Genomic DNA, 14,843 nt, shown 5'->3' on the forward strand with positions numbered 1-14,843 from the left:
CCCACACTATATAAGGCCGCCTGCACGTCAGCGTGGACAGAGAGAGTGTAATTTAGAATGAGGAGGCAGGCAGGCAAGCAGATTATTCAGTTAGCTGCAGTGTATTTAATATAAATATATATATATATATATATATATATATATATATATATATATATATATATATTTATATACAGACAGTCTCATATATATATATATATATATATATATATATATCCACTGTATCCAGTTTAGCTAGATCTGACAGCAGGCCATTCCTGGTATACTGTTTCTAATATACTTCAGGCGGTGTACACAGTATACAGTGCTGTGCACCCATAGTGCAGTTGCTCATACTTTTCTGGTGGTCAATACAGTACACCCATAGTTGTTATTACACTTCTGTTGGTGTACACAGTACCGTGCACCCCTAATGCAGTTGCTACTACTTTCCTGGTGGTGTACACAATACATACAGTGCACCAATAGTTGTTATTACACTTCTGCTGGTGTACACAGTACTGTGCACCCCTAGTGCAGTTGCTACTACTTTCCTGGTGGTGTACACAATACATACAGTGCATCCATAGTTGTTATTAAACTTCTGTTGGCGTACACAGTACCGTACACCCCTAGTGCAGTTGCTACTACTTTCCTGGTGGTGTACACAATACATACAGTGTACCCATAGTTGTTATTAAACTTCTGTTGGTGTACACAGTACTGTGCACCCCTAGTGCAGTTGCTACTACTTTCCTGGTGGTGTACACAATACATAAAGTGCACCCATAGTTGTTATTAAACTTCTGTTGGCGTACACAGTACAGTGCACCCCTAGTGCAGTTGCTACTACTTTCCTGGTGGTGTACACAATACATACAGTGCACCCATAGTTGTTATTATACTTCTGTTGGTGTACACAGTAACTTGCACCCCTAGTGCAGTTGCTACTACTTTCCTGGTGGTGTACACAATACATACAGTGCACCCATAGTTGTTATTAAACTTCTGTTGGTGTACACAGTAACTTGCACCCCTAGTGCAGTTGCTACTACTTTCCTGGTGGTGTACACAATACATACAGTGCACCCATAGTTGTTTTTAAACTTCTGTTGGTGTACATCGTACCGTGAACCCCTAGTGCAGTCGCTACTACTTTCCTGGTATAGTACACAATACATACAGTGCACCCATAGTTGTTATTACACTTCTGTTGGTGTACACAGTACCATGCACCCTAGTGCATTGCTACTACTTTCCTGGTGGTGTACACAATACATACAGTGCACCCATAGTTGTTATAAAACTTCTGTTGGTGTACACAGTACTGTGCACCCCTAGTGCAGTTGCTACTACTTTCCTGGTGGTGTACACAATACATACAGTGTACCCATAGTTGTTATTATACTTCTGTTGGTGTACACAGTAACGTGCACCCCTAGTGCAGTTGCTACTACTTTCCTGGTGGTGTACACAATACATACAGTGCACCCATAGTTGTTATTATACTTCTGTTGGTGTACACAGTAACTTGCACCCCTAGTGCAGTTGCTACTACTTTCCTGGTGGTGTACACAATACATACAGTGCACCCATAGTTGTTATTAAACTTCTGTTGGTGTACACAGTAACTTGCACCCCTAGTGCAGTTGCTACTACTTTCCTGGTGGTGTACACAATACATACAGTGCACCCATAGTTGTTTTTAAACTTCTGTTGGTGTACATAGTACCGTGAACCCCTAGTGCAGTCGCTACTACTTTCCTGGTATAGTACACAATACATACAGTGCACCCATAGTTGTTATTACACTTCTGTTGGTGTACACAGTACCGTGCACCCCTAGTGCAGTTGCTACTACTTTCCTGGTGGTGTACACAATACATACAGTGCACCCATAGTTGTTATAAAACTTCTGTTGGTGTACACAGTACTGTGCACCCGTAGTGCAGTTGCTAGTGCTACTACTTTTCTGGTGGTATACACAGTACACAATACATACAGTGCACCCATAGTTGTTATTACACTTCTGTTGGTATACACAGTACTGTGCACCCTTAGTGCAGTTGCTACTACTTTTGAGGTGGTGTACACAGTACACAATACAGTGTAGTGTTTTTTTGCTAAACAAAATGTCCGGGAGGCCACTAAGCAGAGGCAGAGGCAGATGCTCACAGGTACGTGGCCGTGGGGCACGCTTGTCCTTTTTTCCTGCAGCTGGCCATATTATTGAGCCACAACATGCCGAAGAGTTGGAGGAATGGATAACAAAGCCGTCCTCATCCTCCTCATCCTCTGTCACCCAGGCTCAGAGTAGTTTGCCTGCCAATGCAGCTGCCAAAGCGGCCTATTCCATCGGCTCCATGTCAACAGTCACTCCTTCCCTAGCCCCACCATCATCCTAGAGAGAGGGGGTGCCCAAGAAGGTCAAGAAACTGGCAGTCATGTTCCCCCAGCTGCGGCATACTGCCAAGTTTGCTCCAGTGACGAGGAGGGAGGGGATGATGCGGTCACTGACTTAACTTGGGTGCCTGATAGAAGAGAGGAGGAGGAGGCACATCTCCAACGAGGTAGGATGCCCTCCAGGGGGCAGCTTAAGGGCAGCCACCCTATTGCATCACACCGCAGAACAAAGCAGGTGCAGGGCGCTGCTGACTCCCCACATATTTTGAAAAGTTCTTTGGTGTGGGCCTTTTTTGACACATGTGTAGCAGATAGCACCGTTGCTGTTTGCAACATATGTCTGAAGCGTATCAAGCATGGCCAAAACATCAGCCGCTTGGGCACCACATGCTTGACCAGACATATGATGACCTCCTATGCAGTCCATTGGCAACAGCACTTAAAAGACCCACATCAAAGAACAAGGCGGACCTCTCCTTGCTCCTCATCAGCTGGGTTCTCCAACCCCACTATACCTCCAGTCCTCTCAGAAACCTGCACTGAGAGGAATGAAGGTATAGCAATAGGTGTCCCAAGTACTTGCAGCCAATCTGCTATCAGTACACCTCTATCTGATTTTAGCAAGCAAATTTTGCTACCCTAGTTGCTAAACCGTCGAAAGAAATTCAGTCCCAGCCATCCACATGCTCAGCATCTAAATGCTAGCTTGGCCAAATTGCTAGCACTGCAACTGCTGCCTTTTCATCTGGTAGACTCTGCCCCCTTTCGTGAATTTGTGGAATGTGCGGTACCTCAGTGGCAGGTTCCCAAACGCCATTTCTTTTCACAGAAGGCCATTCCAGCTCTCTACCAGCATGTGGAAGGCAATGTCTTGGCCTCATTGGACAGGGTGGTCAGCAGTAAGGTGCATATTATTGCTGACTCATGGTCCAGCAGGCATGGACAGGGACGTTACCTTTCTTTCACGGCGCACTGGGTAACTCTGCTGGCAGCTGGGAAGGATGCAGGACAGGGTTCAGTATTGTTGGAGCTTGTTCCGCCACCACGCCTCCAAAATGCTAGTGGTGATTCTGCCACAGCTCTCTTCTCCACCCCCTCCTCTTCTTCTTCCTCTATGGCCTCTTTTTCTGCAGATTTCACCTCTGAACCAGCGGGGCTCCGTAGGCGTTCAAGGGGCTACGCAAGCACTCAAGCAAAAAGATGCCATGCGGTGCTTGAGTTGGTCTGCTTAGGGGACAGGAGCCACACTGGGGCAGAGATTCTGTCAGCTCTGCAGGGGCAGGCTCAGAGGTGGTTGATGCCACACCAGCTTCAGCCAGGAATGGTTGTATGCGACAATGGCACCAACCTCCTCTCCGCCCTCCGACAGGGACACTTGACCCATGTTCCCTGTTGGGCTCATGTCCTGAATTTGGTGTTGCAGCAGTTCTTGAGTAGGTACCCAAGCTTACATGATCTCCTGAGGCAGGCCAGGAAAGTCTGTGGTCATTTCCGCCGGTCATATAATGCCAGTGCTTGGCTGGCTGACATTCAAAGAGAATGTAACCTGCCCAAGAACCGCCTCATTTGTGGCATGCCCACCAGGAGGAACTCAACGTTGGCAATGCTGCAGCGGCTGCACACGCACCAGAGGGCTATCAATGAGTACCTGTGTGAGTATGGCACCAGGACAGGGTCAGGGGAGCTTGGCTTTTTTTCGCCACAGCAGTGGCTACTGATGAAGGATGCATGCACTATCCTGTCACCATTTGAGGAGGCCGCAAGGATGGTGAGCAGTGACAGTGCATGCATCAGTTATACTGTCCCTCTTGTCTTCCTGTTGGAGCACACGCTTCGTGGAATAATGGACAGGGCACTTGAGGCAGAACAGCGGGAAGAAGAGGAGGACTTCCTTACCTCTCAAGGCCCCCTTTATCCAGATACTAGTATTCCTGCAGGCCCGCCGATCACACAGGAAGAAGAAGAGGAGGAGGAGGATTGTGTCAGCATGGAGGTGTAGGATAACACTCAGCATCAGCAGCAGTCTTCAAGGGATCGTTTTCAGTCCCCAGAAACCCATGGAGTTGTACGTAGCTGGGAGGAGGTGGTTGAGGATCATGTGATCCTTAGTGACCCAGAGGACTCAGGATCGAATGCCTCTGCAAACCTACGCTGCATGGCCTCCCTGATCCTGCAAAGCCTGCGAAAGGACCCTAGGATTCGTGGTATCAAGGAGAGGGATCATTACTGGAAAGAGCGGAGGAGAAGGTGGCCGGCTGACCGATGCCTTCAGGCAATTCTTCAGTCTTCAGCGCCCAGGTCTGATCGGTTCCAGGAACCATTGCCAGCATCTGAATTACATGGTGCAGGAATATCTAGGGGCAAGATCAGACTTGGAGACCTTTCCACCAGAACATCCACTGGGTTACTGGGTCTTGAGGATGGACCACTGGCCAGAGCTTGCTCAATATGCAATTGAGCTACTGGCCTGTCCTGCATCCAGCGCTCTTTCTGAATGCACATTCAGTGCTGCTGGAGGCTTTGTAACCGATCACAGAGTGCGCCTGTCCACAGACTCTGTTGATCGGCTCACATTCATAAAAATGAATCAGCCTTGGATCACCAGCTACCAAGCACCTGATGCTGATGTAACCGAATGATTTTTCTATGGATGTGGGATCCCTTGAAGACTGCATATGCTGAGTGACTATCCTATTATGCTGAGTGACTATCCTATTCCTCCTCAATTTTCATGATGATAGCTTCTAAGAATATTTTCGGTTCAGGGCACCACCACCATTACCTAAGACCCAATTTTTCTGCCCCTGTTTAACAGGGGCGCGTAATTACAATGTTTGATCAAGTATTCAACAGCAGGGCTCGTTCCTGCGCACAACAAGAGTATCTGTGAGGGGTTGCAGTGTTGTGGCACACCACCACCACTGCCTAAGGCCCAATTTTTCTGCCCCTGTTTAACAGGGGCGCGTAATTACAATTTTTAATCTAATATTTCACAGCAGGGCCTGTTCCTGCGCTCAACAAAAGTATCTGTGAGGCTTTACAGTGTTGTTCCACCACCACCACCACCGCCTAATGCCCAATTTTTCTCCCCCTGTTTAACAGGGGCGCGTAATTACAATTATTGATCTAATATTTCATAGCAGGGCCTGTTCCTGCGCTCAACAAAAGTATCTGTGAGGCTTTACAGTGTTGTGCCACCACCACCACCGCCTAAGGCCCAATTTTTCTGCCTCTGTTTAACAGGGGTGCGTAATTACAATTTTTGATCTAATATTTCACAGCAGGGCCTGTTCCTGCGCTCAAAAAAAGTATCTGTGAGGCTGTACAGTGTTGTGCCACCACCGCCCAAGGCCCAATTTTTCTGCCCCTGTTTAACAGGGGCATGTAATTACGATCTTGATCTAATATTTCACAGCAGGGCCTGTTCCAGCGCCCACCAAGAGTAACTGTGAGGGTTGGTACCACCAACTAAGGCCCAATTTTCCGCAGAGTGTATAGGGCAGGCTGTATAATATATACGGGCGGTCCCCTATTTTTCAAACATCTGACTTACAAATGACTCCTACTTACAAACGGAGGGAGACAACAGGAAGTGAGAGGAAATCTACCCCTAGGAAGGGAAATTCTCTCCTGTAAGAGTTAATATGGGAAAAAGGTGTCTCCCCACTGATGCTTTATCACCAATCCTTGTTTCCCTAATAACCCAAAATTTTCAAAATCCAATTGTCATTGGGACAGAAAGTGAGGTGAAATCTTCTGAACAGGGGCACAGACAGCTAAACAAATGTTACAGGGGTGATAATAACCCTTCCCTATGTTATCCAAAAAGCTTAAAAATAGATTTTTTGGCTGGAGCTACACTTACAAAATGTACCTGTTCCAAATTACAAACAGATTCAATGTAAGAACAAACCTACAGTCCCTATCTTGTTTGTAACCCGGGGACCGCCTGTATACTGCTGCTGTTCAGAGTATATAGGGCCTGGGGGCCCCATGCCTTTTTTTTTTTGGGTGTGGAGCTCACCTTATTCACCTTAATATCCATACCAGACCCGAGGGGCCTGGTAATGGGCTGGGGGGGGGGGGGGGGTGTTAACATTACATTACAGCCCCAAGCAGTTTTAAATTACTTTTTTTCCTTTAGAAATGTCATTTTGTGCAGGGACTGTTGTAAACACGGAAAAAATGCGCCACTTTACAGGCATACTATATACACCCCCCAGGCATGATATTTAAAGGAATATTACACTTTTATTGTTTCACTTGCATGATTAAAATCACTGCTCCCGAAAAAACGGACGTGTACTGTGATTCATTTATGATTATATTTTCTGTTTCTTGAGCAATAAAAACCTTTTGATTAAAAAAAAAAAAAAAAAAGTGTTTTCCAGGGTCAAACTTTGGCTTATGCCATACAAAACTGAAAAGAGGAGAGGGTTTTTTTTTGTGGGTTCAAATTGTGTGACTAAGTTATTAGTACTGGTGTAGAGAAAAACAGGAGCAAGTGGAAATGGGTCGTTTTTGTTTTTCTCTTTGTTTAAAGCAAAATCAACATTGAATGTAGAAAAAGACTATAAAATAATTTATATTTTTTTTAAGTCGAAGGATCAGAAGGAGAAGAAGCAGAAAATCGTAAAAATAATGAAGGCGAAGGTCATGTTCTTAAAGGTAATTATGCTTTTCCTCTAGAGATGTAAATGTACAAGTGTTTGTGGGTGCAGACCAATATATAAGTAAACTTTCACATAATGGTGTATTTACACATCTGATGGTTTGGTAAAAATGGACACTTAAAAAAAAATGCAAAATTTGTGCCAAAAGTCCTATTCTTGCATTATCCATACATCATTAGCAAAAGTAGAGTAGTGAATTAATTATTGGAAACTACGTTTTAAGTCTATAATAATTTTTCTAATTGTTTCATGTTGTTTTAATATTATCAAGATTGTTAACTTTCCTAAAAGCGTGTCAATTTTCTGACAATGAAAAAAAAAACAACCTTCAACCAGCTTTGGATCACAAAAGAAAGCTAAAGGAATTAAAACAACTTTACATCAAAAATTGCTTCACCATCATTTTGATAGAAAAGTTACTACTTTGTACTGTATTGGGTCAAACACACCTAGAAGGCACCATTTAGTGTTACAGATGTTAGGAAACTCAAAAACTTCCAAGATAAAGGCAGTTATTGCTGAACAAAAGGGTCTGACCTCAGTACAGGACCATACCATATGAAGAAAGTCTCCCTGTACTGTGTCACATTTCTGACATGTGGGGGAGGTCCTCTTGCGCATCAGAAAAAGTATTTTCGGAGTAAAATATATGCGGTGTAAGTACCTTAACTGTATCAACTTGTCCCTGGCGGAAATTACTGTATGAGTTACACACTGCTTTCCAGTCCTCTTGGGTGAGGTCTGATATATCCACCGCCCATTTGGCTTGGGCTTTCTCCAAATGTGGTGATGGTTTATCTGGGTGTAGGGCATAATAGGTAGAGATAAATGTTTAAGTGATTAGGTGAAAACAGTGCACGTTTCAGTATGGTGTTGCATAGCTGCACATCACGCAGTCCCAACCGGGCCTCTGCCTCATGGCGGAGCTGTAAGTATTTAAAATGCCATGCTGGGGGAACCTGGAACTCTTTTTGTAACTGTTTTAAATACCCCATGATTGTATAACTAGTGGAGGTACTTTAAGCCTCAATCGGCCCAGAGTAAGGTATCAAATAAGGTGGAAAAGTGTGTAAGACGAGGGTTGAACCATAAAGGTTGATTAGGGGAGGCTATATGGGTGGCCTCATTAAGAATAGTCAAGCACAATCTGATTTTCAGGTGTATTTGTAACCAGGCTATGGATATTCAATTATTTACACATTTATTAATATTTCATAAATGAGCTAAAACACTGAGTGTTTTAGCTGTAGGAACTGTGGAGAATTCACACAACCACTTACACATTTTTATTGAGTATTGGATTGTGGCATTTTGGAAGATTCACTAACTGGTTATTTACTTTACTTACATGAATAGTGGGCATATATAAAACACACAAATTAAAGTAGTATTAAACCCTAAGCATGTTTTAGTTTAACACATTAAGCACAATACAATAAATATTAACCAGTAGACTTTTTTTATAATTTCTTACCCCAGCACTTTCAGTTTGCAACTTTCAGTGCTGCTGACTTATGCTCTCTGAGTACTGCATCCCGGAACTTCTGGTCTTTACAGGAAATAGTTAATAGTGGACAGTGCCGTCTCCAGTCAGTCTGTTAGCTTGGAGAAGGTAGTAGCAGGGGAGTACCTTACCATCCTAAGCTACTGGGCTTTGTGTTTTTTATCGCTGCACACAGTGTAGGGAGACACAGTGCTAGGCCCTGCATGCAATGATGGCTCCATATGATGCGGCAATAGAATGGAGTCACCCTGAAACTGGAAACTTGGGGCAGTGATCATATCACCAATTTAAATAGGAGCACAGGCAAGGATTAAAAGATGAAAAAAACTGCATACTAAGTGCTTTTAAAAAACAAAGGGTTTAATATCACCATAACATAGCTAAGTATCCATTAATACATCATTGAATGTGTTTATCAAATGAACGCAGTGTAAGCATATGAATTTGACCTGGTATCGGATTCTTGCAGTCCCTACAACTAGAGTGTGGGAGTAATAAGGAGTAAAAGGACCCAATCAGTTCATGTGCGGGCAAAAAGCATATTGATAGGAAGAGAAAGCAGAGTGACAGAGAAAGGAGCTCATCATTGTGCTGCTTCTCCTCTCGCTGTCCAGTTAATCTAGGTTGGACCCAGGAGGGCCTGGTCTCAGAGGTCATCAAACTGACGACATCTAGCAGCAGAAAAATGTTACCAAGTTCATTCAGATGTTTCTTGGGACTTGATGTAATCAGGCCATGCATTAGGATTCGCTGCATAGTTTAGGGACAGAAAGTCTGATTACATCAATCTTCCAAAGTGCATCTAGAAAACCTAAGCAACTGCTTACCAGAAAGTGCCAGGGATATCCAATTCCCTATTATTTAACTTCACAATGTAAGATTTTAGCTATGCTGTAAGTACATCTATGGTGCTTTATATAATTTTAGAATTCAGTCAAATGCATAGGTAAGTCAGAGGTTAGCTTTTAGCCTTACGTCTTTTATTATCATTTTATATGAAATGATACAACTGCCTTATATAAAATAATGTCAATTTCATCTGCCCCCTAGCCCTTTGCTGCACATAACCCCAGTGGGGAGATCTCTTCCTATCTCTGATTCTACTGTGATAACCAAGTCTGCTTTGACCTGAACTTATCTTTCTCTCTTGCAGACATGTAATTTTCTTTTATACCTATGGGGAATATATTAGGATTTTGGTGACATCATGCTGATGATGTTGTCCCTCTTGTGGATCTACATGAAAAAAAAAAATGCATACATTTCCCATCTGCAAAAGGAACCAGAACATTCAGTGCAAAGTAGAGTCTTGATGGCAACAATAGAATGATGAATGGAGGGATCTTTCCCTTGGAGTCACGGACCACCAACCCAACAGAAAATAATATCTTGACTTTTACCACAGAGAAAAATTAGGCTGAGTTTTATCAGTGTTTTTGTTAAGAAAACAGTTGGTCCATACTAAGTACAGCATTTAACAAATTCAGGGGAAGGTTTACAAACTATAATGCAAATAAAGTAGAATGAAACTGTTACCAGCATCGACCAGCTGAGTTCCTGGCTGTTAGCTGGTGTTCATTTGAGAGGCCGTCAAAGTCTTGCTTGCTTACAGGGTTTATTAAACCCAACCCATTTGCTTAAAGAGTTAATTATACACAACAAGCAGTGGTCCCTTCAAGTTCAATCCTGAATATAAATACATCATGTTCTGATACGTTGCTCTGCTCCTGAGTCCAATGTGAGCAGTGCTCCATTGGCCTTATAATAGGCCACCTGCTCAAGTCCTTTACTTGATTGGTTAGCCTCTGTAACTGTTCTATTTTCTTTTCACTTTTCATAAGCTAAAATTACAGTCTGTGTTTCCAGTGTGGTCCTCACATCATACTTTTTTTTTTTCTCTGTGCTAGGTACCAAGATTAGCCTTGAAAGGCTAATGTTTTTCTAACTTTTTGTTTCTTTACCTTAGGGGAAAGATCAGAAAACAATAACAATAACGATGATGATGGTAATGATACTTTTCATCAAAAATGATATGTACTTGGCTGTATTTTTTTATATAATGCAATATGTACAACTGGTGGTTTCGTGTAATCTTACTTATGATAAGAAAAAATGCAGACACTTTGCAATAAATGCAGTTGCTATCTGTAGCTGGCATTATTCTGATATCACTTGGAAGATCAGATAGTTTATTAAAAACCAATACAACTAAAATTGTGGGCCTAAAAAATAAATTTTAGTTCTTTCCTCTCATTAAAATTGTTTACGGAAGTAATGCTAGTTTTCACCAGATATTATTTAAATGAAAGCTTCAGATTTAAAAATATTGAAATACCTTTTGAATGTCCATTAGCATCATATGACATTTTAGTTATTTGGTTTACATATACTTAAGGATTATAGAAAGGTTACAGGTGAGAACAACCGTTTCACACATTTTTTTTTTTACTGGTTTTCAGCACCACAAGTCCCACAGGACCAGGACAAGAAAACAGGTAGGTAAATACCTCTCTGGCATTGGAAGAAGGACTAAGCATGCTTTGCTAAATGAACCTGCAGTTGAGCATTACCATTTTATTGTATACAAGATGGATGAACATATGTATGCATAATCTAAATATACAGTATAATATTGTCCAGCTCTGTATTCGTTCTATTGTTACTTAGTTTATTTTATTGCCTTTGTTTTAGGCCTGCTTTTTTGTAAACTTAAACTTTTTTCCTAATAAAAACTGTCTTGTTTAAAAAAAAAATGAACCTGCAATTGAAGAAACGAGGAATTGGGAGCCCCATGCAATATGTAAATAAACTGCAGCACACAGGGGATATTATATTCTGGTACCTGCAAGAGGCCTAAATGGAAAAAAAGCAAAAAGAAGGGTTATTTTTTCTCATATCTTTGTCTTGTGGTAACTGATTCTTTTTTCTGTGCAGATCTTATTAATGCAGTAAATTTTGACATTGAAGCAGGTGAGTGAATTGTATATGATGTATAAGATTTTATATGTACAGTATGTAGATATACAGTATCTATATATACAGTTTTGCTCATACGTTTACATATCCTGGCAGAATTTATGATTTCTTGGCCATTTTTCAGAGAACATGAATGATAACACAAAAACATTTCTTTCACTCATGGTTAGTGTTTGGCTGAAGCCATTTATTATCAATCAACTGTATTTACTCTTTTTAAATCATAATCACAACAGAAACTACCCAAATGACCCTGATCAAAAGTTTACATAACCTGATGATTTTGGCCTGATAACATGCACACAAGTTGACACAAAGGGGTTTGAATGGCTATTAAAGGTAACCATCCTCACCTGGGATCAGTTTGCTTGTAATTAGTGTGTGTGTATAAAAGGTCAATGAGTTTCCTGAGACCCCTGACAGACCCTTGAATCTTTCATCCAGTGCTGCACTGACTCTTCTGGATTCTGAGTTATGGGGAAAGCAAAAGAATTGTCAAAGGATCTGTGGGAAAAGGTAGTTGAACTGTATAAAACAGGAAAGGGATATAAAAAGATATCCAAGGAATTGAGAATGTCAATCAGCAGTGTTCAAACTCTAATCAAGAAGTGGAAAATGAGGGGTTCTGTTGAAACCAAACCACGGATAGGTAGACCAACTAAAATTTCCGCCACAACTGCCAGGAAATTGTTTGGGATGCAAAGAAAAACCCATAAATAACTTCAAGTGAAATACAGGACTCTCTGAAAACATGTGTCACGACTAGTACTTACCGAGGCCAAGATGCCGAGAGCGGCTCGCCCTTACGACCACGCGCACCCTGTCCCGCGGAGATGATACAGGGAGCAGGGGGCACGCAGAGGCACGTGCCACCAGCAGGTGAGTTTTCCAGAGGTTAGAAGGACTGTATGCAAGGTGGTGATTTCCAAGAGCTGACTGGAGGTACTAATACTGAGTCAGAGGATCAAGTGCGGAATAAACAGGAAGTCCGTGAAACTAGCCAGGGGTCAAACCAGGTGAGCAGACAGGCAAATCCATAAGGCAGGCCAGGGGCCAACACAGGTATGTAGATGAAAGCAGAGTCCGTTAGAGTAAGCCGAGGGTCAAGCACAAGTAATCAGATCAAGCAGAGTCCATTTGGATAACCAGGGGTCAAGCACAGGTAATCAGATCAAGCAGAGTCCGTTTGGATAGCCAGGGGTCAAGCACAGGTAATCAGATCAAGCAGAGTCCGTTCGGATAGCCAGGGGTCAAGCACAGGAAATCAGATTAAGCAGAGTCAGTTTGGATAGCCGAGGGTCAGATCGAGGAGAGAGGTGGCGAAGTCAAGAATAGCAATCCGGGTCAGACAGGTGATCAGCAGAGTACACAGCAAACAGGAACTACGGGAAGCTGACGACAAACCAGCAACCCGACTGGGCGCTGGAGCCGTCTAAAGTAGCCCACCACAGTGCCACAACGGGGACCATTGTGCACCCGCACGCACCGCACCATTGGGCTGCGTACGGGTGTGCGCCGAAGCGCCAGTCCACTGCGTATGTACGCCGGGTCCCGGTGAGCTGAGGCAGAAGACGTCCTCTGACAACATGTGGTGTGGGTCTTATAAGATGCACAATAAGGAGGCTGCGTGGTCGAGTCGCCAGAAGAAAGCCATTACTATGCAAATGCCACAAAGTATCCCGCTTACAATACGCCAAACAGCACAGAGACAAGTCGCAAACCTTCTGACACAGTCATTTGGGGTGATGAGACCAAAATTGAGCTTTTGGCCACAACCATAAACACTTAATTTGGAGAGCAGTCAACATGGCCTATGATGAAAGGTACACCATTCCTACTGTGAAACATGGAGGTGGATCGCTGATGTTTTGGGGATGTGTGAGCTACAAAGGCACAGGAAATTTTGGTCAAAATTGATGGCAAGATGAATGCAGTATGTTATCAAAAAATACTGGAGGAACATTTGCATTCATCAGCCAGGAAGCTGCGCATGGGACATACTTGGACATTCCAACATGACAATCATCCAAAACACAAGGCCAAGTCGAACTGTCATTGGCTACAACAGAATAAAGTGAAGGTTCTGGAGTGGCCATCTCAGTCTCCTGACCTCAATATCATTGAGCCACTCTGGGGAGATCTCAAACGTGCAGTTCATGCAAGACAGACCAAGATTTTACAGGAACTGGAGGCTTTTTGCCAAGAGGAATGGGCAGCTTTACCATCTGAGAAGATAAAGAGCCTCATCCACAAATACCACAAAAGCTGTTATTGATGTTAAATGGGGCAATACACTTTATATTAAGTATTGTATTAAGTACTGGGGTATGTAAAATTTTGATCAGGGTCATTTGGGTAGTTTCTGTTTTCATTATGATTTAAAAAGAATAAGCACAGTTGATTGTTTAAATGGCGTCAGCCAAACACTAATCATGAGTGAAAGAAAAGTTTTTGTGTTATCATTCATATTCTCAGAAAAATGTCCAAGAAATCCTAAATTCTGCCAGGGTATGTAAACTTATGAGCAAAATTGTATATATATATATATATATATATATATATATAGTGACTGTCCAAAAACAAAGTCACTAGTCACCTATTTGTAACAGAATGCATCTGCATTTACTGTAATTGATATTTTCAAGTTCATTTTATGTCTTAAAACCTGCATTATTCATTTTTTCCTCATCCATAAAGAGCTAAAGCTTATAAAAGAAAGTATTAGCAGCGTGTCTTGTGGTATTCCGGTAAAACAACCTGACATAAAGAGATTCAAGAGAATCGTTGGAGGGACAAAAGCAAAAGAGGTAACTAAAATAAAGTTTTGATGGTTCGCTCACATGTATACACAATACAAACCCAATAGTTGTTTTCAAGTAGAAAATGGTATTAACGGAAACTACAGTCTAAAGTCAGAAAAAACTGCCCAACTCTTTGGGGTAGATTTACCAAAGCTGGAGCACTTAGAATCTGGTGCAGCTGTGCATGGTAGCCAATCAGCTTTTGGTTCAGTTAGAGCCCATTCACACAGGGGCAACTTTGGATCCAACTTCAAGTCGCCCCAAGTCGCCCCTAGTCGCCTCAAGTCGCGCTACATGAAAAAATCAATGTAAGTGAATGGATCTGTCTTAATGCACACTACTGCAGTCGCTCCGACTTCAGAAAAGGTTCCTGTACTACTTCAATCCGACTTGAAGGCAACTTGTACCCATTGATTTCAATGGAAGTTGCCTCCAAGTCTGATCACTGTTCATACTGAGGCAACTTTACAGGAAGCAGAAAGGAAACAGAAAGTAATTTCCTCCACT

At 42.5% G+C, this 14,843-nt stretch overlaps 1 protein-coding gene across 1 annotated transcript in view; it reads left to right on the forward strand.

The window, feature by feature from the left end:
- The window catches only part of CFI (complement factor I), a 74,864-nt gene that overhangs the window by 51,382 nt on the left and 8,639 nt on the right, over window positions 1-14,843 (forward strand). Inside the window, exons 7-11 of the mRNA XM_073602482.1 lie at window positions 6,982-7,050; window positions 10,526-10,564; window positions 11,019-11,054; window positions 11,494-11,529; window positions 14,233-14,342. Of these exons, the coding sequence (XP_073458583.1) occupies window positions 6,982-7,050; window positions 10,526-10,564; window positions 11,019-11,054; window positions 11,494-11,529; window positions 14,233-14,342 (290 nt within the window). The remainder of the gene's footprint in view (window positions 1-6,981; window positions 7,051-10,525; window positions 10,565-11,018; window positions 11,055-11,493; window positions 11,530-14,232; window positions 14,343-14,843) is intronic.

Source organism: Aquarana catesbeiana, linkage group LG01 (genome assembly GCF_042186555.1).
Source record: "Aquarana catesbeiana isolate 2022-GZ linkage group LG01, ASM4218655v1, whole genome shotgun sequence".
NCBI classification, from domain to species: domain Eukaryota; kingdom Metazoa; phylum Chordata; class Amphibia; order Anura; family Ranidae; genus Aquarana; species Aquarana catesbeiana.